At 48.6% G+C, this 21,079-nt stretch overlaps 2 protein-coding genes across 4 annotated transcripts in view; one reads left to right on the forward strand and one right to left on the reverse strand.

Annotated features, from left to right (window-relative positions):
- Nucleotides 1–132: 132 nt before the first annotated feature.
- LOC105190920 (fatty-acid amide hydrolase 2) lies at nucleotides 133–14,061 on the reverse strand. The gene is made up of 10 exons (XM_011153936.3): nucleotides 13,750–14,061; nucleotides 8,196–8,369; nucleotides 7,594–7,813; nucleotides 5,006–5,223; nucleotides 4,026–4,137; nucleotides 3,280–3,578; nucleotides 1,762–1,860; nucleotides 1,054–1,221; nucleotides 512–694; nucleotides 133–404 (listed from the first exon to the last, which is right to left on the reverse strand). The coding sequence occupies exons 1-10, from the start codon at nucleotides 13,750–13,752 to the stop codon at nucleotides 285–287; spliced, it is 1,596 nt and encodes a 531-aa protein (XP_011152238.1). The 5' UTR covers nucleotides 13,753–14,061; the 3' UTR covers nucleotides 133–284.
- Nucleotides 14,062–15,050: 989 nt separating this feature from the next.
- The window catches only part of Axn (protein axin), a 28,345-nt gene continuing 22,316 nt past the window's right edge, over nucleotides 15,051–21,079 (forward strand). For 2 of the 3 annotated variants that reach the window (XM_011153940.2, XM_011153943.2), the window contains exons 1-2: nucleotides 15,051–15,576; nucleotides 15,731–15,846. The gene's annotated coding sequence lies outside the window, so the exon portion shown is untranslated. The remainder of the gene's footprint in view (nucleotides 15,577–15,730; nucleotides 15,847–21,079) is intronic. The other variant, XM_011153941.2, reaches the window with a different exon arrangement.

Below are 21,079 nucleotides of genomic sequence, written 5' to 3' on the forward strand. Positions count from 1 at the left end.
ACTTCGGTTTCATCGTTCGGATGAGCCATCGAGAATTCGAGTGGTGGTCGCACCACACCAGCAAATCACCCATCGATCAGCAAAACACAACGAAAGATAACGTACGATTAAATATATATATATATATATATATATATACACACACTTTTTCCCTGATACAGTTTACAAATTCGTCAACAAATTGGTCACTCCGCTGATACTCGTATTTGCTCGTGTTGTTCTTCTTCAAGATAAAATTACCCCGCTCTCGTTCGCGACGCAAGCTCGAAGCGTTCGCGATCACATCAGTCGCGTTTACGCGAATCGGCGCCGCTGAAAGGAGGCGGCGTCCAACCGCCGAAGGCAGTCTCCAGTTCCTTCGCAACCGCGAAGCAAAGCCGATCCTGGTAGGGCGCGGCTATCACCTGAAACGTGTCGAATTCTTAATTCCCTCGACCTTCGCTCGACGCGACGAGCCGGCTGGCTAAATAAGGGTCGAGCGTCGCTCGCGTGAGCGGAACGCGATGCCTACTTGAACACCTATTGGCAACCCTTCGTCGTTGAGTCCCATCGGCACGTGCAGCGCAGGAAAGCCGAAGACATTGAAGATAGTGGCGTACGAGCAATTTATAAATTCAAGCAATATGAGCCTCCGAAACGTGGTCGGGCAGCGGAAGGTCGGGTATATGAACACTCCGTTGTCTCCCAGCAGGTTCTGCAAGAGAGACGATGCAAAGTACTTCCCGCTTGATGACACGAGCGCCATTCGATCGCCTCGGCTGCGTTCAACGGGAAAAGAACAGCTTCTGCGTTGCTGCTGGTTTCACAACTGTCGCAAGGTTTGTTTTTCGCTAAATGATGGAATGATCCTACATAGTTAGCAACTTGTCAGCGTACCTTTAATACGCCTTGCGACTCGAGCAACACGCGCTGTGTCAGGAGGACGTAACTGCTTTCGCAGCTGAACGCAGTCGATGTTGCTCAATCGACGAGGACGGAACGACGCTCTGTCGTGTTTCATTCAATAAAAAGCATCCACGACGATCAGCGCGCGTGTACTTTTAGGACACTGACCAGTAACTCTCGGCGAACCACCTCTGCGTGCTTCGTGTAATACGACAAGCTCGACTTGGCGAACGGGAAGTGCGACTCCAGCAAGAAGGAGAAGAAGATGGCGCTTTTCGTGTATTGCGGTTGGCAGAACAAAGACTTCATCAATTCCATCGCTGGATTCTTGCGGCCCTGTGATGATGCGCCGACGAGGTCAAACATCAGGTCAAATTGTATTGTACTTGCAGTTTCTCGCGAAGCGTGAAGAAAGTTGTTGAGAGTTAATACGAGACGCCCGCAAGATTTGTGCAGTCTCACGTCTTAAATGAAGACGAAAGAGGACCGACTCTCACCTGCTTTTTTCATTCGCGTTGTGAGAGATTCCCTCGCCACATCGCGTCGCGGTGTTCATCAGCGTCGAGAAGCAAAGCGACGATCGGAAATTTCGATCCCGTATGAAAGGAACAATTACTCACGACTCTCTGTCGCGGCACGGAAGCGCCGCTTAACTTCTCAGTCAGAACCATAACGTTGATTCGACGTTGATTTGACGTTGAAATGATCAATGAACCAATGAATCAACTTTAATTCAACCCTCATCGACTTCGAATCAACCTTGAGTCAACGTTGTGTGGTTCTGACTGGGTCTGGGCGAGAGAGAAGAGAAAGTGCCGGAGGAGGACGAAAAACGCGGGACTTTCCCGTTTTTCCCGTGGAAGTACCGTTGTTTACCTTGGGATCGCTGGACAACAATATCTGAGGAGGCTCCTTCATACTCAGCAGCGACGCTGCCCCCATTTCAGCTATCGTGGCTGGCCAATTGATCGGCAACTGAAAAACATCGAGAGACGTGAAACGTCCACCAGCGACGATACATCGATTACAATTATCAATCACATTACAATTACTCGCTCAACATTCGCAAGTGCGACGCGAGTTCAACAGCTGCGTCGTTGAATGGGAAGTCTTAATCTTGATGTGGCGACACGACTTGTGTCTATCGCGCGGATTTCTAAAGTATGCCTCAAGGCCGTGTCTAAAATTCCGTGAGATTTCGGTTTCTCCGGATATTTTTCAAACGTCCCATCGGCATCTTGTGTACAGGGTGTCCGGGATTTTTTGGGGACGAAAAATTGTGAAGATTAGTCTGATTAGTCAGATCGAACTGAGAGGAAGGGTCATGCACCATTTTGCAAAAATCGCGATAGTCGTTAAGTTATTAATGGTCGGAAGTGACCACATCTAGAGGCTCCTTTAATCGAGAACTCGAAAATTTGCGTACTTATTTTGCAAAAGTGACTTTTTTCTTCTCAGTTTGATCTGATTAGCCTTCACAATTTTTCGTTTCCAAAAGATCCCGGATCCCGGATGTATAAATAAGGCCGACCTTTACAAGCTTTAGGATCCAGTTGACACACAGTCGTTACTTGGAACCTTTATAGTTTCAAGCAGAACACAATTGAATTTAAAATTAGACGCGTGGAATCTCTCAGCGTAGAATCTTCATCATGTAATAGTCATGAATGGGTGTATGCGACTCAACTGAAAACTTTAGACCAGTTTCTAAATTTGGGTCCGTAAATTTGGACGACGTAAGGCAGGCTGAGTCATCAACGCCGACTATGAGCACCGACCTCGGAATTAAGTAAAAAGTAAATTTTTCTACTGAGGCACGACCGCAAGCGTAACGTTGCGTGTGTTATACGACCCAAGCAAAAACGCCAAGACTGGCTCTGAATTCAGGTCTCACGCGAGACAAGTTCCGAGTAATGATTATTAATATAATACAAACTTTGAGATTAGCCCTGATAAGAATAACATTTTCAGCCGCGCAGTCACAAATGCAATCCGTCGCGGGTATTCTAATTCTACACTCAGATCTGAATGTTTCATGTCAGCGACAAGCTTAAAGCCACGTGTATTGCACGATTCAACTTGGAAATTAGATTAGTAAGTTTTTCAGCTGAGTCGAGCTTGCGAATGCAACTTCGCGAAGTCCAGTCGTATGGTCCAGGTAAAGAAGATCTGATATCAAAAAATCTAAACCCAGGCCAGAGTAGCCCACGTGGGACGAGCCTCAAGTTAGGCGTCTTCTGGGAGTCTCCTGTCCAGGACACATCCCGTAGAAAAAGTTGCAGCAACATTGCTGCAACGTTGCAACGATATTGCAATGTTGCAGCAACATTGCCATAATGTTGCCGCAACTTTCGTGCTGTACGGGATCAGACGGGGGCGACCCGCGGGTGTTACCTTCTCCGTGTGGAGGCCGAGCTGTTCGAAGTGGTGCGCGGCCTTGAAGACGCACTGCTGGATCTCCGGCGACACCGGCAATATGCCGAACGAGTTGTCCACATTTTGCAGATAATAAACCTTCAGCTGCTTCAAATCGACCGGCACGGTCAGACGCAAGTCACGATCGCAGTCTGATGCCAGTACTCTCATGAGCAGACTGAGGTCTTCGGCGTATCTGGTCATCGGGCCGAACGTCAAATATCTCTGGAAGGTCTCATCCTTGCACTCTGGGATGTGACCTCTGGTCGAGATTATTCCTGCAACGCGAAACAAGGATAATGCGATCGATCGGGCAAGTATCACGTATCACTTGCAGCGAACGGTCGTTGCGGCTCTCTTCTGGAATCAACTTGACATAGTGACCTTAGCAATAATAATATCAGTTAACATTGGCATAATTAAACGCTTGGGATCGTCATAACCGATATAACGTGCGTCATCGTTATGTCACAGCGAATCGTAAAAAAATGGTCTTAAGAGCTCGACGACGAGAGTAACCGTTGCTTCTGGAATAAAAAACGACAACAAACGCCGATAACGGTTTACTTTGACGAAGAAGCTTTCCAAATTCCCCGCCGATTAGCACAAAGATTAATATCATCAAGTCAGCTGTGCGAGCTGTACGGTTGTTGGTTCTCGATGAGATTTCGTATTGAAATTTAGCCACTCTCGAACGGACTTGAGGAAGAAGGATGCACTCTCACCATTCGTGGGTTTGTGTCCGAAAACGCCGTTGAAGATCGCCGGTATCCTTATAGAGCCGGCAACGTCCGAGCCAATTCCGATCAAGGAGGCACCGGATCCGAGCAGGGCGCCCTTAAATCAAACAATCAGTTACTTAATTCGCCGAATCCAATTCTCACACTTCAGGTCTTCTGGATTTCTCCTTCGGACATTGCGTGGCCAGCAAAGTGGCACTGTGAGACGAACTTAAAAAATCTTGCAAAATCCGAACACAACGTCCAGTCCTGCAAGAATTTAAGGCCGTAAGGCAGGTGAACGCGATAGATATGTGCAGGTTGGAATTTAGCGCGCAGAAGAACGAGTTAGCGATAAATGTAATAAACATAGGCAAGAAACACGACGCTCAAAGGCTTCTCGTGATCAGTTCTTGAAAGCAGGATCGTTAAGCGGCACTAACATAGTAATAATGTTATTCGTGCTAATTTTAAGTTTGACGTCAGTAATGCATTATCATATGTAACAATATAAAGCGAGCGACTTAGCCGTGAAGAGTTCGCTCTGCATTATAATTCAGCCACCGTGAGTGGCTGAAGAAACATTCTTCGCATTCCCGTCGTTTCTCGTCGTTTCAAGTCACATCATATAATACGCTCAAATGTGTCAAACGACGTGATTCGAGACGACGACGACGACGACGACGACGGGAACGATGCGAGAAGAAAGCTGACCGATCGCGTGTGCTTGTACCTGCGAAATTAATCAGCATACAGCATAGGTAGCAGCATTGCAGCAACATATATACGCAATATATAATCATAATAATAATAATAATAATAATGATAATAATAATATAAATTAAAAAAATATATTTTTATTTATTGTATTATTTATTATTACTTATCTATTATTTAATCTATCATCATTTATTATGTACATAGATACACGCAATGTTGCAACAATGTTGCGGCAACTGTCCGAACGGTTTCCCAATGCAGCTTACCTCTCCGCCGGACGATCCGCCGGCTGAGTACCTGGTGTCGTAAGGATTAAGGGTGGCGCCGTACACCAGATTCCAGGTGTCGAAGTTGCTGCTCATTTCCGGGGTATTCGTAACGCACAGCGGAATCGCGCCGGCGTTGTACAGGAGCTCGATGACGGCGCTGTCCGCGGTCGCTTTTATCCCTTTGCGGATCAGAGAGCCACCGGTGTAGCTAAGACCTGCGCGAGACGTGATCGGTGTCTTAATGGTGGGATATTCCCGACGTTCATATTGAAACCTTCGCTCATGAAGCGATCCTTCCGGAGCGTATCATGTGTGTTCGGGCTGTGGCGCATGGACAAACGTAAGCGGTAAAACTTGAGGCTCCTGGGCTGCGTTCTAAAAGCCTACTCGATCAACGCGATGGAAGGTGGCGGGGGGCAAGAGTAAGGCTGAGTAAGTCTTAAACGAGGAAGAGAATAAGTTCCGCATAAGGACTGTACATTTAGACGCGTGGAGTAAGCCAACTGCTGTAATTTATCAAATTAGTCAAGTTGGAAACACAAAAGGTGCGTTAAATACAGCAATACAGACTGCCTCGGAGCAGGAGAACTTGAACAGGCAATTATATGGAAAAATTAAGTTGAAAAATTAAATTTGCAAATTTGCGAACAGAACTTAGTGACGCAAAGTGTTGAGGCTGTTGTGTCGATTTGTGTACAAACTGAATGTTCTCGTGTGCACGTATTGCCGTGAAAGATTAACGCGATTTAGGAGAAGGTTGTAAAAAAAAAGTATATATATATATATATTGTACTTTAAATTCGCGTTCTTACTTTATGACTCAGCAAACGCAAAGATATAACTATTACGCAATATATATGTAATATATATTAATAAGTAATGAATAATAAGTAATATCGACATAATTGATGTTGTAAATAATTAATGTTGAGATTGTTTAATTTCTCCTTTAAAAATAACATAAGTAGATATAACAATAAGTACAACATAAGTAGAACGTAACACTTATAATATAACTAGTGCTCACGTTACGTTCATTTTATGTGACATTTTTACATTCGAGACGTCGGTTCGTTCTTCGAATAATTTTTCATTCTGATGCGCAAAATGTGATGCATACATGTATAAGCTGAAGCTTTCTTCACGTGTTTCTTGTCATCCGAAATCACTTGACCATTATTTGATGCATTTCGATACGTCACTTGACGCGTTTAAACGCGTTAAACGACGTGATTTAAGACGACAAGATAAAGGAAGCTTCAGCTTATACGCGTCAAAATAACACACTCGGGTTTGCAGTGTATGCAAGATATGATATGAAACGATATATTTTATACATGCATCTCTCATATTTTGCGCATCAGAAAGAAAAAATGAGACGACCATGGCTCGCAAAATTCGCACCGTGGTGCCACTTTTATAACAAAGCAGCGCACATTTTGACGAACGATTGTTACTTTCGCCAGTAACAATCGCTTCCGACGAAATATTCACGTGTGATGGGAATAAATTTTTATAGCTCGTCGGTGAAGAATGGCAAGGTACTTTTGTATCATCACGCAAGGTACTTTTGTATCATCTTGCTGGAAACAATAACAATTATATTATTGCGTTTGCTGAACGAGTTTCTCCGGAGAACTTTTCTGACTCTTCTTTAATTGATCGATTTCTTACTGCGGGATTTCTTGCTATACTTATCCTCACCTTTGCACGCGTCTAAACTTCGCTTATATTGTATGTTAATTGGTGTTTTACAAAGATGATGAGTTAATCCTGTAAACTTACTTAGAATAGTTTAAAATTTTTTATTTTGAAACACAGTCCTGGGTGCTCGCTCCCAGGTCGTATTGAATATTAATCATCAATCGATCAGAATACCAATCAGAGATACCTGAGAAATATGGTCGGACTTAATTTGTCGAGTATGTCATGAGAACTTTAAGTATTCTTCCACCTAAATATTACATTTTTACGAAATTTTTACGAAATTTTTGGAAACGGCACGTGAGAATTTCCGTTTCCTCGTTTCGCAACGTGAAATCAGGAGGCGTTTTGAATTCGAGATTGCTTGAGAACGTAAAACAGTCATATTAAAATTCACGACTGCGACTTGTTGATGCGCATTTACCGCTTGTCTTTTCTTTTTTCTCCGTGACTTTTTTTAACGAACAGCTCTAGAACGCGGTCTAAAAGCTTCAAAGGCGATCAGTTCACCTTCGCATGTCCAATCGCGTGGCGAGGAGATCGCGATGCTGCTTCTTCCCGATGAACCTTGCAGCAGCGCATCGGTATCGGCTGAGAGAATTTACTTTCGAGTGACTCTCTCGATTCTAAATTCTCTCGTCAAATGCCAAATGCGTTCCGCGACAGGCGACAAAAGCATCATGACCTCTCCGACCTCGCACCAACATCGTACCGTTATGCGTGTGCTTGTGTCTTGCGATATGATGAAAAAAGAAAAAAGAAAAGAAAATGAAAAAAAGAAAGAATATATGGAAGAAGAATATAGAAGAAGAATAAAAAGATCGAAAGAAAGAAAGGATGTCTCGGGATGTTGTTAGAAAAATATCGGTTGCCCCGAGTACCTTTGACAGCGCAACACTCCTTGATAGTGATAGGCACCCCGTAGAGCGGCTTCTCCTTCTCCAACGTTTCCGCGTCGAATTTGCCGGCGGCCAGCTGCTCGTCGCAAATTTTCGCCTGTATTATCGCCGGCCCGAATCGATTGTCCACGACGGCGTTCAGGACGCGATTTACCTCCTTTATCCGCTCCGTATACGTGTACACCACTTGGTAGCTCGTGATCTATTTTGTTTTTTGCGGGTTTACGAAAACACACTGGTGACACTTTCTCCGTCTCTTTCGTATTTGCGGAAATCGCGTCGTAAAGCAAAAAGGAGAGAACCTCTCCGGAGAGAAGAATCTCCGTTCGTGTGGCCGACGAATGAGGTCAGACGAAAACTTGATGACGAGAAGCGAGATCTGCGTTAAAGCTTGATTGATGATCGAGAGAGAGAGAGAGAGAGAGAGAGAGAGGCGCAGCAATCCATGACAAATAAAAGCCCCTGCGGGAATTTTTTTTCTAGTTGTCCCGAAACCGAGTTCTCGTCTGTTCCTCGGGCGAATTTAGTTGGGCCAATTGTTTATGCATTATTTGTTCTTTTCTACTTCCCTCCTTGTGACTCACCTCTCGCTGCCGAATCATCCTGGCGAGCGTGGTGGCGCTCAGCGAGAACAAGGTCTCCTTTGCTGGTGGTATTCTGGACGGTTGCTTGCGGTAGATTAGCGACCATATCCAGAACATCATGAAATTTATGACGTTCAGCAGGCCGAGGAAAATGCGCATCGTAAGATGTGACTCCTGCAACGCAACCGACCACACAGGTGATCGGTGTATTAGCACCTTTATGTGAAAACGAGACGGAGTCGTAACGAAACCGATGCAAATCGCCGAGCTGTGTATTGTCCTTATGAGAAATGGTAATGATGACTTAATGCATATTAAAATTTGTGACATACATCGATTACAAATGGTAATTCAGCGTGGAGGAAAACGAGTTTCTTTACGCGCGATAAGACCTAGCCTCCCTCAGGCCGTTTTCTTTCCTGCCTCCTCGAAGGACATTCATACGTTGTACCGCCCGTAATGTCCATGCTGCGTTCGACGATTAACGTATCGCAATGACGAAGCGCGCGTTCGACGCTGGACTGCACACTTGCGTCTCGCGATGAAACTCTCGAGAGAGTTCCGCGAGATCGTGTGGAGTATTTGCAAACGGGACTACAATGTATACTTTCATTCTCTTTCCGAGCGTGCGCACGTCAATCCGCTGATTGAATGCCGACGATAAAGGTTAAGAGGTCCTGAAAGCTAACCTTTGTGATTTAATATAGACGATGAGACTCATAGCTGAAGGAAAACATTCCTGTGACGTTTTCCCGCAGCGACGTCGATATGTTATGCACCTATTACACGCCTGGTTTGAGATATTTCTGCACTCGTTAATTTCTACGTCGTAAACACGCGTCTGCCTGACAGAGTTAAAAGGCACCCGATCAATTCCGTTCAGCCAAGGCTCTCGATGCTCTTTGGAGCATTTATATATATTGTATATGTATTGTTATATATATATATATAATATATATATATTATATTTATATATAATATATATATATATATATATATAATATATATATATATAATATATATATATTATATATATATATATATATATATATATTATATTTATATATATATATATATATTTCACCGCCTCAGCGACATTAATGAAGCTATTTTCACTTCGACTTAATATACTCCCGGTTTTCTCACAAGTTTTCTCCATCGATCAGTTTGCGATAAATTGTGTATCTGCTACTGTTGTTGTTGATGCGAACTTTATGGAGCATAAAACGGCGATATTAACTTCCGCGTATGAATTATATATACAAGTATACGAGGTGTCCGGGATCTTTTGGAAGCGAAAAATTGTGCGGATTAATCGGATCAAACGGGGAGGAAAAGTCAATTTTGCAAAAATCGCAATAGTCACGATTGAAAGTGACTACGGCTCTAGACTAGGCTCTTTCAATTAACTCGATCACTTGGAAATTTGCGTACTTATCTGCAGAATGGTAAAGGACATTTCTTTCAGAATGACCTAATCTGCAATTACGTGACGGCTATTGTGTGGGAGCCCGATATGGTCCGATTTTCCGTCATTAACTCAACTTAATAACCATCGCGACTTTTGCGAAAAAGCACTTGACTTTTCTGCTCACTTTGATCCGATTGATCCTCGCAATCTTCTTCGTTCCCGAAAGAAACCCGAACACACTCTGTGGACATATTCGCAATAATACGTGTATTCAAGAGACGGAATATATTAATAAGCGACATTCGGAATTTCGATTTTTTTTTTCGATTCGGAAGAAAGGAGGAAAGCGAGAGAGAGAGAGAGAGAGAGAGAGAGAGAGAGAGAGAGAGAGAGAGAGAGAGAGAGCAGAAGAAGCAGAAACGACCCAGTACGGCGCGTTACGTTCACGGTTAGTCGGCTGTCGCAACGTTATATTGAGAGTCATCGTGTCGTCGAGTGTAGCACGTACGAGTTAGCGAGTAACGCGTAATATCTGTTCTGAAATTAGCAGGTGGGCCTGTTACGCAAGAGCCTTCGGTATCGGTAGTAAACCTGCGTGCTACGTTACCAATAGCATTAACGACGGGCACCGGGTGGTCCTATCAGCGAGTTAGACTGCACATCACGATTAGGAGTAAACACATAACTGCCGACTGCCAAGTCCAAGCCGGACGCGCGTAACCCCTTGAATAATAATGCGGCCCCTAATGCGACCGTTCCTTTTTTTCTTTGTTTTTCTCTTCTCCTCGAGTCGCCCGTCCGATCTTCTTCCCGACCTCGATAATACCGATGACGCTCAGAACGGTCTCCTTCCTGTTTTTATTCTTTGTTATTCTCACTCATATGCGATATCCCGGTAATTACCTCGCATAGACGATCGCGTGTTATACCGTCGAGAGATAACGATCTCTCGCTCAGCCGAGAGCCGAGTTTGCGGCTCTCGCGTGGAAAGGCGTTCGCCGCTGCAATTTTCATTACCATGTTTGCATAACAGTTTTTTAGGTTCTTTTTCGCGCTCGCGCTGTTTTCTTTACGAAAGTATCCGGCGCAAGTATTGTATTACCCGCCCGCTCGCTCCCTCTCTCTCTCTCTCTCTCTCTCTCTCTCTCTCGCTCTTCGACCGCTCTTTTGACCGCGCGCAGTATAATCTGATCGCGTGTGGAACTTTTGCGTTTTGCGTTTCTCTCCACACTGCGTGCGTTTCACTCGCTCGGGAAGATCGAAAAGCTTCGACGCGGTGCAGCAAACACTTCCCCCTTTCATATTTCGCAACGATACTTTTCGCCGCGGCCGGTAACGGCCGGCTGGACGATGTACGTGTAAATTGACCAATGGGACCCAATGGGGCCCGGGTCCTTCGGCCAAGAGATATCCGATACGTTCGTTTGACGTTCGATAAGCATCCGCTGCCTTTTTCTCCCTTCTCCCTTCTCAGGCCGGATCTCGCGCTGGTCCCCCCTTGGCGCCTCGGATAATTCACCCGAGAAGAGAAAAGTAATTTCAGAACAAGCGGAATCATCTGAATTTTAGAGGATTTTATTCTTATATCTGGCCTCAAGAAGATTCCTTTAAGATTAAGAGGAGAATATTACAAACACATAATATTCTTAATGTTGGAGGAATTATACGTTATATGTACGATGCAAATTTTATCGATTTTAATGTAAATCTCTTATGCAGATTATTTAGTCATATTTAATCTCTTTTTAAGAGGATTATTATTTATTCTTACTGTTTTTCTTACTGTTCTTACTTATTCTTGCTGGTTATACTAGTTAATTTGAAAAAATTATTATAATGTACAGCGAAGAGTAATATATGTATATACAATATATAGATGTACTTTTGACTCCAGTTCTACAATAAGTAGACACGAATGAAATAAGATCACCGTAACAAACAAATTTCCAATCAATTTTGTTATGGACATCACAGCTACTAAGATATTCATCGTAACCAATTGTATGAAACATGGTTAAAAGGAAGAATATATTATTCAATTTCTTGCGATAGATTATAAAGTGTATTTGACCAATATTACGGGTAAATAATCTCCGTTGCATGTTACAGCGACACACATATCTTTCGTAAAAAGCGTTTCAAATATTCTCACCCGTGAGAGCATATGATGAATTTTTTCGTCTGGAGGTGGAGCGTGACTGAACGAAAGAAGCCGACATTCAAATCAACATATTCCTCCTCGTGTAAGAGGGGAATTAATTGATACAAGAGGAAAACAATTGGAATAATATCTAATAAATTCTAGATCAATGCTACACTTTAATCGCTTTACGGAAAGAGAGATTCTTTTTCTGCGAAAGGCTTCGCTTAGAATATGAGATTATGGGAGGAGATTAAGAATCACTTTACAAATAGAATACATTTTTTTGGGTGAATTCAGTTTCGCCGGCCGGGGTGTTGGTAACATTCATCATCATGATTTCCCCATCGTCGGCCGCGAGTGCGAGAAACTACCGCTCGAGAGTGCGCGCGTTGCGAAGAATTCGACTTTTAAACACCTGGCAGAGAATTTCGCTGAGTCCTCTTTGCCCGCTAATGTCACCTTGATCGCGAGTCTCCGATTCCAGCGAGTTTCCAGCCGAAACGCGCGCGTTCTTCGCGTTCAACGCCCGCGAGAAGAGACTTTTTTTTTTTTGGATCAGACCAACGCGACACGTTCGTTGATCTCGCCTGATCATTCATTTTATTATTATTACGACACTTGTTATTGCCGTCTTACCGATCATGTTGCATGTAACTTTACATAATGAAGTTTGCGTAACGTGCAAGAAAGCCCAAAAAGATACACGAGAGCCGAGAGCGGCTGCGAGAGCGGCGCGGCGGCGGAATGAAATGCAACCCGAGACCCGTTTCCTTCATTCCGTTCCGCAGTCACGGATTGGAGGCACAGCAGGAGTTGCAAGAGGAGGTAAAAGGAGAGACGGTATTACATATGAGTTATCGCCACTTTTCCACCGTCCTGCGCACCGAGAGCGAGAAGCGCGCTGCATCGCGCGCGCGCGCGCGCGCGCGCGCAAAGCGAAGAAAAGGAAACGTACTTGCCGCGATGCAAGCGTATTAGCAAATACGTCCATTTCGTCCATTTTCGGAAAACCGCGCTCGAGCGCGAGACGTGAAAGTGGACTCGAGCCAAGGAGTGCACACGGAGAGGATTCGTTCGCACGGGCGCATTCCCGACGCTCAATTGCCTTCAATTAGCCGCGTATATCGCCAGTCTCGGTCTTTCGAACGGATCGAAGAGCGCTCGCTTGCACAACGTCGCTCGCGAACGTTGGACGGTTGGTTTCTCTGCTGATTATCTCGCGGCACAATGCGATTTCTTCCTCCTTCTTATTTTTCGCGTGTCCGTCTATCGTGTCCGCCCGAAAGCGAATAACGGATATGGAGCCGCTTATCAGCTTATAAAAGAGCCACCTATTGAAAAAGAGCTTATCGGAGAGAGCTAGATAGACGAAACAGGATGTTAAAGCGTCGGTGCGTGTTATTGCTGATACGGCAAGTTCGATAATCTATATCCGTCTTGGGACCTTGTTGTCACAATGACAATCGTTTCGCAAGGGTTCCTCAGCAACGAGACACGCTCCAGCGACCGGTCTCAAGATCGGCAAAATGGGCGATCGCTTTTCCCACAACTTCTCTTCGCACAGAAAAAAATAAACGATGGAGTGCAGTCCAGCGATTTGCCTCGAGACGAGGAGACGGAATCGTTCCTCTCACGTTTCCTCCGCGAAAGAAAAGACATTAATGAATAGCGATCGATCGATGCCAAGGGAAGAAGTTTGGATCGTTTCTCTCTCGCGTGTTCTTCTCGTGGAATAACGGAAATACAGTTCGGCGGTCGGAATGTCAAGACAAGAGGATGCTATCCTTCCTCTTTCTTCGAAAAAAAAAAGAAAAAAGAAAGAAAGAGAAAAATAATCTGGAGACGAGAGAACGGGTCCGTACCTTTCCGCGTATCCCTCGTAAGAAAAGGGATTATTTTTTTAAGCCTCTTTCAGGATTCGTAGAAAGTCGCATTTTTGCCGCGAAACGACAGATCGCGACGTTGCGAGGTGGAGAAGAGTCATTTCGATTCGCACATACCATGGCGACGAGATTGTTGATCGTTGACGAAGATGAACGTATGCACGGGACACGTGTCCTTTCCGGGCGAAGATCGATTGCGATCCTCGCCGGGCAATTTGCGGAAAGTAGGCCGAAATGGCACAGACACGAAAAAGCAGGTCGTGGATCTTGCTTTCTAACGCTGCGAAATTCGACACGCTGCTTTCCCTCGTCCTTTTGTCCCTTCCAGTACGCGGCACAGTCCGAAGGCGAGAAACGCGCGAGCGGATCGCAAGCTCGTGGAAACACGCGCTGCTCGGACCTGAATTACGAACGGACTGATCACAACGATGCTTCGAGCTGCAATTTTAGCAAACATCAGATGGTGGGGGAGTCGCAGGCAGCGGCGATATCTTAAGGCCGTTGCTCGGCGGCGGTGCTCCGAGTTACTCGCGGCGATAAGAGACGACCGTCACGATGAACCTCCGCTTCTTACAACTGATAATTGACACATCGAGAAAAGTGAATCTCGTGGATCCGGGAACAAACCTGCAATTCATCGCTTTCCTTCGTCACTGTCGGGCGTCTCATCCGCCGACGGAGCGACCGCCAGAGTCCCGTTTGAAGTATCAAAGCGAAAGTTGCCATTTTGTGCAAGTACCGCGGAAAGCTCTGCACTAAATTACGATTTTGCCGAAGCGGTACAATTAATCCTTTACCCTCGCCGACTCGCCTGCTCACGTTTCTCCGTTTCAGAGAGCAGAGAAGCTCGTCACTCGCGAATCTTCGTTGCAACACGAGAGGATCGAGTGAAAGGAGGAAGAGGGAAGAATAGTAGGAATTAAAGGCGAGTGGAGGCGTGCAATCGTGTGAGAAAATCTGCGCATAAAGCGCTCCTCAATCTCAGCGCGGTGACTCGCCGCACTAATTATTACATTCCTCCGGGAAACTCCACAAACGACTTTCCTAATGATCGAGAGACGTCGACAGTCCGTTATCGCGAGCTTGGCCACAAGGCCAAGCCGAGCAACATTCGACGAGCTTCAACGGAAAGCACGGACTTTAATCCGAGCAAAGCGCGATCGGACACGTGTCCGAAAAAGAAGAGCGAGAAAACCCGCGCGCGATCGCTCGCGGGATTAATTTGAAAATAAAATGGCGACTCGTTCGTTTCGCCGCGCGGCGATAATCGGCCGCCGGCCGGGCCGGGCGCCGGGCCGGATAATTACGGTAGTGTCGCGCGGCAAGGGTAGAGGCCGCGCGGCGCGCTGATTGGCCGCTCTTTCAAGCGGCCGGCTTGAGGCGAGCGCCGCGAGAGCGCGCTCGGGCCGCGACTCGCGCCTCGAGAGAGCGGCCGATGGCGACCAAGAAGTGCCTGCGAAACCGCCGCGAGCAGCCGCGCCGAAGCTCAGCCGCGCTGTCGCGCCGTCGCGCCGTGTCTGTGTACGCGCCGCAGAGTTACGTCGCGTTTCCGCGATTTCCGTCCCAGCGTGTCGCGTGTCCAGCAGCGAAGGTGCGCTGCGTCTTGTTGTCTTTCCCCTCGTAACACGACGACGACGACGACGACGACGACGACAACGACGACGACGACGACGACGACAACGACGACGACGACGACGACGACGACGTCGTCGCGTCGCGAGAGCGTGCGTGCCGCGAATCATCGCGCCCGTGTGTCTGTGAATGCGTGCGTGTGCCCCCCGACGGTTGGTGCGGTGCGGTATCGCGCGTCGGTGTGTGCATCGGCTGTGTGTGTGCGTGTTTGTGTGTGCGCGCGCGTCGTGTTGAGAAGAAGTGCCGACCAGCTCACGGTGGAGATCGTCGCTGTGCCGAGCGAGGGAGACGGAGATACGTATACACACGTAGGTAAATATCGGCGGAGTGCGAGTGACGAGAGAAAGAGCCTGTATGTGTGTGTGTGTGTGTGTGTGTAGTGTGGGGTTGTGAGAGAAAGAGCGAGAGAGAGCGAGAGATAAAGAAAAAGAATAAGAAGAAAAATCGCGATGTGTTCGCATTGCAGCTCGCGCCGTCGTCGCGGTCGCTAGAATTGACACTTTGGAAGGAGCATGGACCAACGGCACCAGCGGCATCGGTCGTCCCGGCGTCAGTAAACACAAGCACCGACGGATATACAAAGTGAGTCATTGCTCTCTTGCTTTCAATCGGTCTCTCGTTCCTTCCTTCCTTCCTTCCTTCCTTGCGTACTTATCTCCTTCCTTCTTTCTTCTTTCGACCTCCTCCTCCTCCTCCTCCTTCTCCTGCTGCTTCTCCGCAATTTCTAACCTGTCCCTCGCGACCTGGCGCGTTTCTTTAACGACAACCGACTAAATAACGAGCGTGCGGACGGGAGACAAGCTCCGAAGAATACTCGTCTCTCGGAATAGCGGATAGCGGCGTTTGCCTCTGCTTTCTCTTTTCGGAGATTATCCTCGTCCCGAATTGAGTGTGACGTAATTTCGGGCAGGTCAGCTTGAAAGTTTACGTGAGCTGAAAAGCATTACGTGTCGGAAGCGGAGCCGGGAGAGAGCTCGTTTCGCTTTCGGCCGTCGCCGCTTCTTCTCTTCCACGAAGCTCTCTTCCCACGAATTTGAGAAGCACGAGCTAAGCGCGAACGTTTCAAACAAACTCGCCTCTCGCTTCTTTCATGCTTTTTTCTCTTATATTCACGTCGCGACGTATTGTTGCGAGTCTCGCCGTCCGCCCCTCCCCCCCCCCCGCGGAAAAATAGCCGCTCGAGACCCCGCGACTCCGCATTGCGCATTGTTTACAAGCGCAGAGTTCAAGTCGCCAAAGTCAGGTGATCCACATCGACGTTTCTCGCGTTATCGTCAGGAACGATATTTTGCCACGCTCGGAGATACAGCCCCCACCCCCTCTCCCTCCCCCGCCGGGCCGTGCACGCGCGCGCGCGCGCGCACGCTTTCGCATCGCGCACGCGAGACGCACGTACACACGCACGCACGCACACGCGCGCGTAAGCGCACACCGTCGGGCGCAACGGTGCGTTTTCTCGAGCCCCGAGCGGTGTTTCCACGGTTTTCTGCGGTCGGTGCTTTCGTTTCGACTGGTCGCGGTGCTTTTTCTTCGGCGCTCCTTGCCCGCGCCGTCGATGCTCTCCTACCCGTGCTCCACATACCGGGTGTCGCTTTTAGTCACGCGTTGCCGAGGAGAGGCCAAGAAGCAAGAAGAAAAATAACGAGTTTCCAAGAGTCACTTGGAGGCCTCCTCCCTCCTCCCCTCCCCCCGTTGCTCCGCAGCGGCGGCGGCGGCGACGGTCTGAGGCTCCGACTAGCAAGAGAAAAGAAAGAAGGGCCTCGATGAACCAGACTCGCGTGTACAACGAGGATTACTTGACCGGGGATCTTAATTGCAACGTCTGTGCCAACACGTACCCTGCCAGGCCAGACTTTTCAGAGCAGACTGTTCGATATTTTGCCGCCGCCGAAACGGAACAATCGCGGAGTAAAACCACTCGCGCCTGGTTGCCGTGAGTTTTTTTTACCGAGGATATCTCAAATGAATGGCCTTAATTAAACAACACGTCACACGTGTCGCTGAAATATCACTTTCCCGAATCAGTCCCGGAGCGTATATTTTGTTTGTCAGTTTTCTCTTCTCTTTCTTTGCGCAAATAAATCACACGGGGTGTTGTTTACACCCCAAAGGTTTTAGGTTTTAGATTAGGTTAGAAGGAATATATAATACTTATTTATTATCGTATGATACTTATTTAATATCCTGTGATATTATTTAATATTAAATCGTGTATTTATTTATCATCGTACAAACATACAGTCACACGGTGCACAGATAAATCTGGAAACGTGACGGAAAATAAAAGATGGCGATGCGAAATTGTGGTAGCAATCAGGTGTCACTCGGGAGTTTATCCCGATCGCGAGGCGCGTTTAAAAATTGCCGCGAGACGCGTGTTTGACGAAACTCAGGTGAGCCTCAAGAGCTGCCGTGAAAGAAGGTCACGTTGACGCTGTCACGGGTGAAATCTCACCCGTGCGGCACATGTTTTTTCACTTGAAATGATAAAGCGAAACAGTCGCGCGCAATTTTATGTTTTTTATTATCGCTGAACATCGGGAACGAAAGGTAGAGAGAAAGAGAGAGAGAGAGAGAGAGAGAGAGAGAGAACATCAATTGTGTTCGCAGCGAATTATTTAACGTTTAACGAGAACGAGAGAAAATTCGCACGCGGCGAGCGACTTGAGCGCCGCGGTAGCCTTCAAGGGTTAAAACTCGCCTTGCGCGAGCGGCGAGCCACGTCGAACTTTCCGCCCGGGTCGTTTGACGTTTGACTCCCGACGAGGCGAGACGCGAGGCGCCCTCGCGGAATTATTATGAGCCGCGTGTTGCTTAATACGCGACGCATGTCTCATAACACGACGACGCGGCTCCACGTCACGGTGTGAGATCCTCGGCGGCGATGACGACGACGACGACGACGACGACGACGACAGGTTAGGGATAAAATTGATCCGCCGCGGGACGCGCGTCGATCGGGGCAACGTCGTGCACCTGCGGGACCTTCTCCGGCGGAACGCCAAACACGATGCCGAACAGCAACAAACGCTCTCTCTCTCTCTCTCTCTCTCTTTCGCGCGCGCGCGCGCGGGAGAGGAAAAGGCGGAAGGAAAAGCGCGGGGGCCCGCGCGCTCGAGTCAGGATGCAATATCCATTAGACGCCTCGCAAGCGTCGTCCCAAGCGTTTCTTTATACGCGGGATTAACGACATCATTACGCAGGTAGAACTCTTTGAAGTGTCTAATGGCCGCCTCCCTCGCGCGCGGTCACGTTGACGTCGGACTCGCGCGCGCTAGGAATCAGACGACGGCTTGTCGAAAATGAGACGACGAGCGAACGATCGTGCCTGGATCTCTGCCGGTCGATCGCTGCGAGAAATCGCTGTCTAATTACGCGCCGCTCGCTTTTAACCGCGCGCCGCCGCTCGGCGAGCGCGACCTGTCGATTTCATCCCTCTTTCTCTCTTTCTGTCTTTCTCTTGCGTTCGCTTTAGCTGTGAATTAGTGCCGCGGCGGGATGAACCTTGCTCGTTACCCCTTCGAGACGCTGGCTTATGTGGTGATTTATGAAATTTTATTGCATCACATTGTTCTACGACATTGCGTGGTACATTGCGGGGTAAAATTTCGGAAAAGTCGCCCAGTTAATCGCTATGAATCGAATGCCGAGGGTGTTCGAGTAACATTGAGTGTTGGAGTGTCGCGTTACTCTCCCAGATTCGTCTGAATCGCAGATATTTGTTTCAGCCTGATTCGCCGCAACGCGCGCGGTTATCCTGTATTCCGACGTTTAAAGCGCTCACGCGAAGGAGATACCTACTAAACATTTTATCAACGATGTGAAGAAGCGTCTTCGAAACTTCCTTGGCATTACAAACCCCCGTTTCAGGCGTTTCGGCCAAAATTCCCGGAGACAAGGCGCGCGCGCGATTTTCGAAGGCCCACCCGGTACACTCGTCTTGTCATATTACACTGTATTACATTCATCAGCAGGCGAGAGCGTGCTCGCTCCGCTCGCGCGGTAAGAAGTGCGGCCTGGTTCGGGCAAGAAGAACGCACCTGATTCACACCGCCGCGAATCGAACGGCGCGCGCATTTCCGGGAGCGAATCCGTTGACATTTGAGCCGCGATGCGCACGAGGAGAAGCGTCGGCGTCGCCAGCGCAAAGCGATAAAGCGCCGCCGACGACATCGACGTCGGCACCGCGCGCCGCGCCGCGCCGCGCCGCGCCGCGCCACGTCGAGAGTACAAGGCAAGGATAATGATATTACGGTTTAAAGAGACGGCTTAACCTAACCGTTAGTTTATTGGCGTGAAGGAGTCGCAGAGCGTGTCTACATCAAAGCGGCCGCTTCCGAGCTCCACTCTCTGCCCCACTCTCGGCTGCTCCCCACCTCCGCCCTCGTCCCGACGCCGCCGCCGCCGCCGCCGCCGTCGCCGCTGCCGCCGTCGCCACCGCCGCCGACGTCGGTCTCCTCCGGCCCACCATACCAACCAACACCAGCCGGCGCGTCTGTCCGCTTCACCGAGCTGAGCTCGCGCAAGCGGCACCCTCGCCGCCGAAGGCACAGGCTGCGCTCTCTGCGCGTAGCTGCGTCGGCTATTAACACCTATTAACATCTGAAACGGGACGCACCCCGCGGCGAACGTATCGGTCCGCGGAAATACGAATCTCTCTCTCTCTCTCTCTCTCTCTGTGTGTGTGTGTGTGTGTGTGTGTGTGTATGACTGAGGCACTCGGCAGCGCGTTTGACTGTCGGCGTGTCGCTCGTCGCCGACGGGCGAGAGAGGATGCTCGAGTGACCAGAGTCGCAGAAGTGGATGTGTCGAGATTCTTGCTGGAGCTCTGCCGTGATCCTGATAAAAAGTTGCTGATGCCGAGGCTGTCATCGCTGACACCGTAAGGGTGGTGATGGGGTTAATTGATCGGCGGATTATTTTTCGCACCTCGGTATCGAGCGCTCTCTCTCTCTCTCTCTCTCTCTCTCTCTCTCTTCGAGCGGAGGGCAGGAGCGAGGGGATGGTTCTCGGACGCGGGGGTTGAACGCTGACCTGCACCTTCCGCTTTGCGCGTCTCCTTGCACTTCCGTTCCTTTGATTTCGCAGCTTGAGAGATAACCCGTCGGGTTCGGGTCGGGGTCGGGGATCGTGTGGTCGATCACGCGAACGCAGCAGACGCGTGGCGGCGGCCACCTTTGCGAGCGCGGAAGGCCGACGCGACGAGAGGAGAGGAGAGAGCGGCACGCACGGCGGCACGGTTTGGGAATCCCCCAACGGAGCACGACACGCCGCGAAGCGTCGACAAAGTAGCTGGCTCAGGGGTGCGCTCCGTTCTTCGTGGTCGTGCCATCGCGTTTGATACCACGTGCTCTCGTGCCGGGGGACTAAAGGGGCCGACATTGGCGACTGAGGAGGGACAGCGGCGGGGGAGGGGGGAGTCATCGCGTCCTCCCATTTCGATATCAAAGACTCTCCCAGCGAGAACCGCTAAAACGATGCTCTTTGACATCACAAAGCTCGTGTCTCCCTAACCTTTCCCTCTGTCTCCCTCGCTCCCCGCCTGCTCGCCCCGCGCTCTCCCTCCTCCCCCCTTTTCTCTCTCCCATTCTCTTTTTGCCCGCGGTCGCCCACTCTTTCTCCACTTTTCTCGAGTCGGTTTCTTGTTTGCCGCAACGCGCCCGCCAAAGAAAGTGGCTTACGTCGTATATATACTCAGTGTCGCCGTCGTCGTCGTCGTCGTTTTCTTCTTCTTCTTCGTCTTCTTCCTCGTACGCGCACGGAGAGAGACCGTCTATAGGCAATATTTTTTCACTGAAATCGCACCGCCGGCGGG

Source organism: Harpegnathos saltator, unplaced genomic scaffold (assembly GCF_003227715.2).
Source record: "Harpegnathos saltator strain DR-91 unplaced genomic scaffold, Hsal_v8.6 scaffold147, whole genome shotgun sequence".
Lineage (NCBI taxonomy): Eukaryota > Metazoa > Arthropoda > Insecta > Hymenoptera > Formicidae > Harpegnathos > Harpegnathos saltator.

Excerpts from the sequence above, each read along its gene's own strand:
- LOC105190920 (XM_011153936.3), bottom strand. Across the intron at positions 7,814-8,195 it reads GGATGATTCGGCAGCGAGAG|ATCACGAGCTACCAAGTGGT; the intron begins GTGAGTCACAAG and ends AAAACAAAATAG. Across the intron at positions 405-511 it reads GGTTGCCAATAGGTGTTCAA|GTGATAGCCGCGCCCTACCA; the intron begins GTAGGCATCGCG and ends GACACGTTTCAG.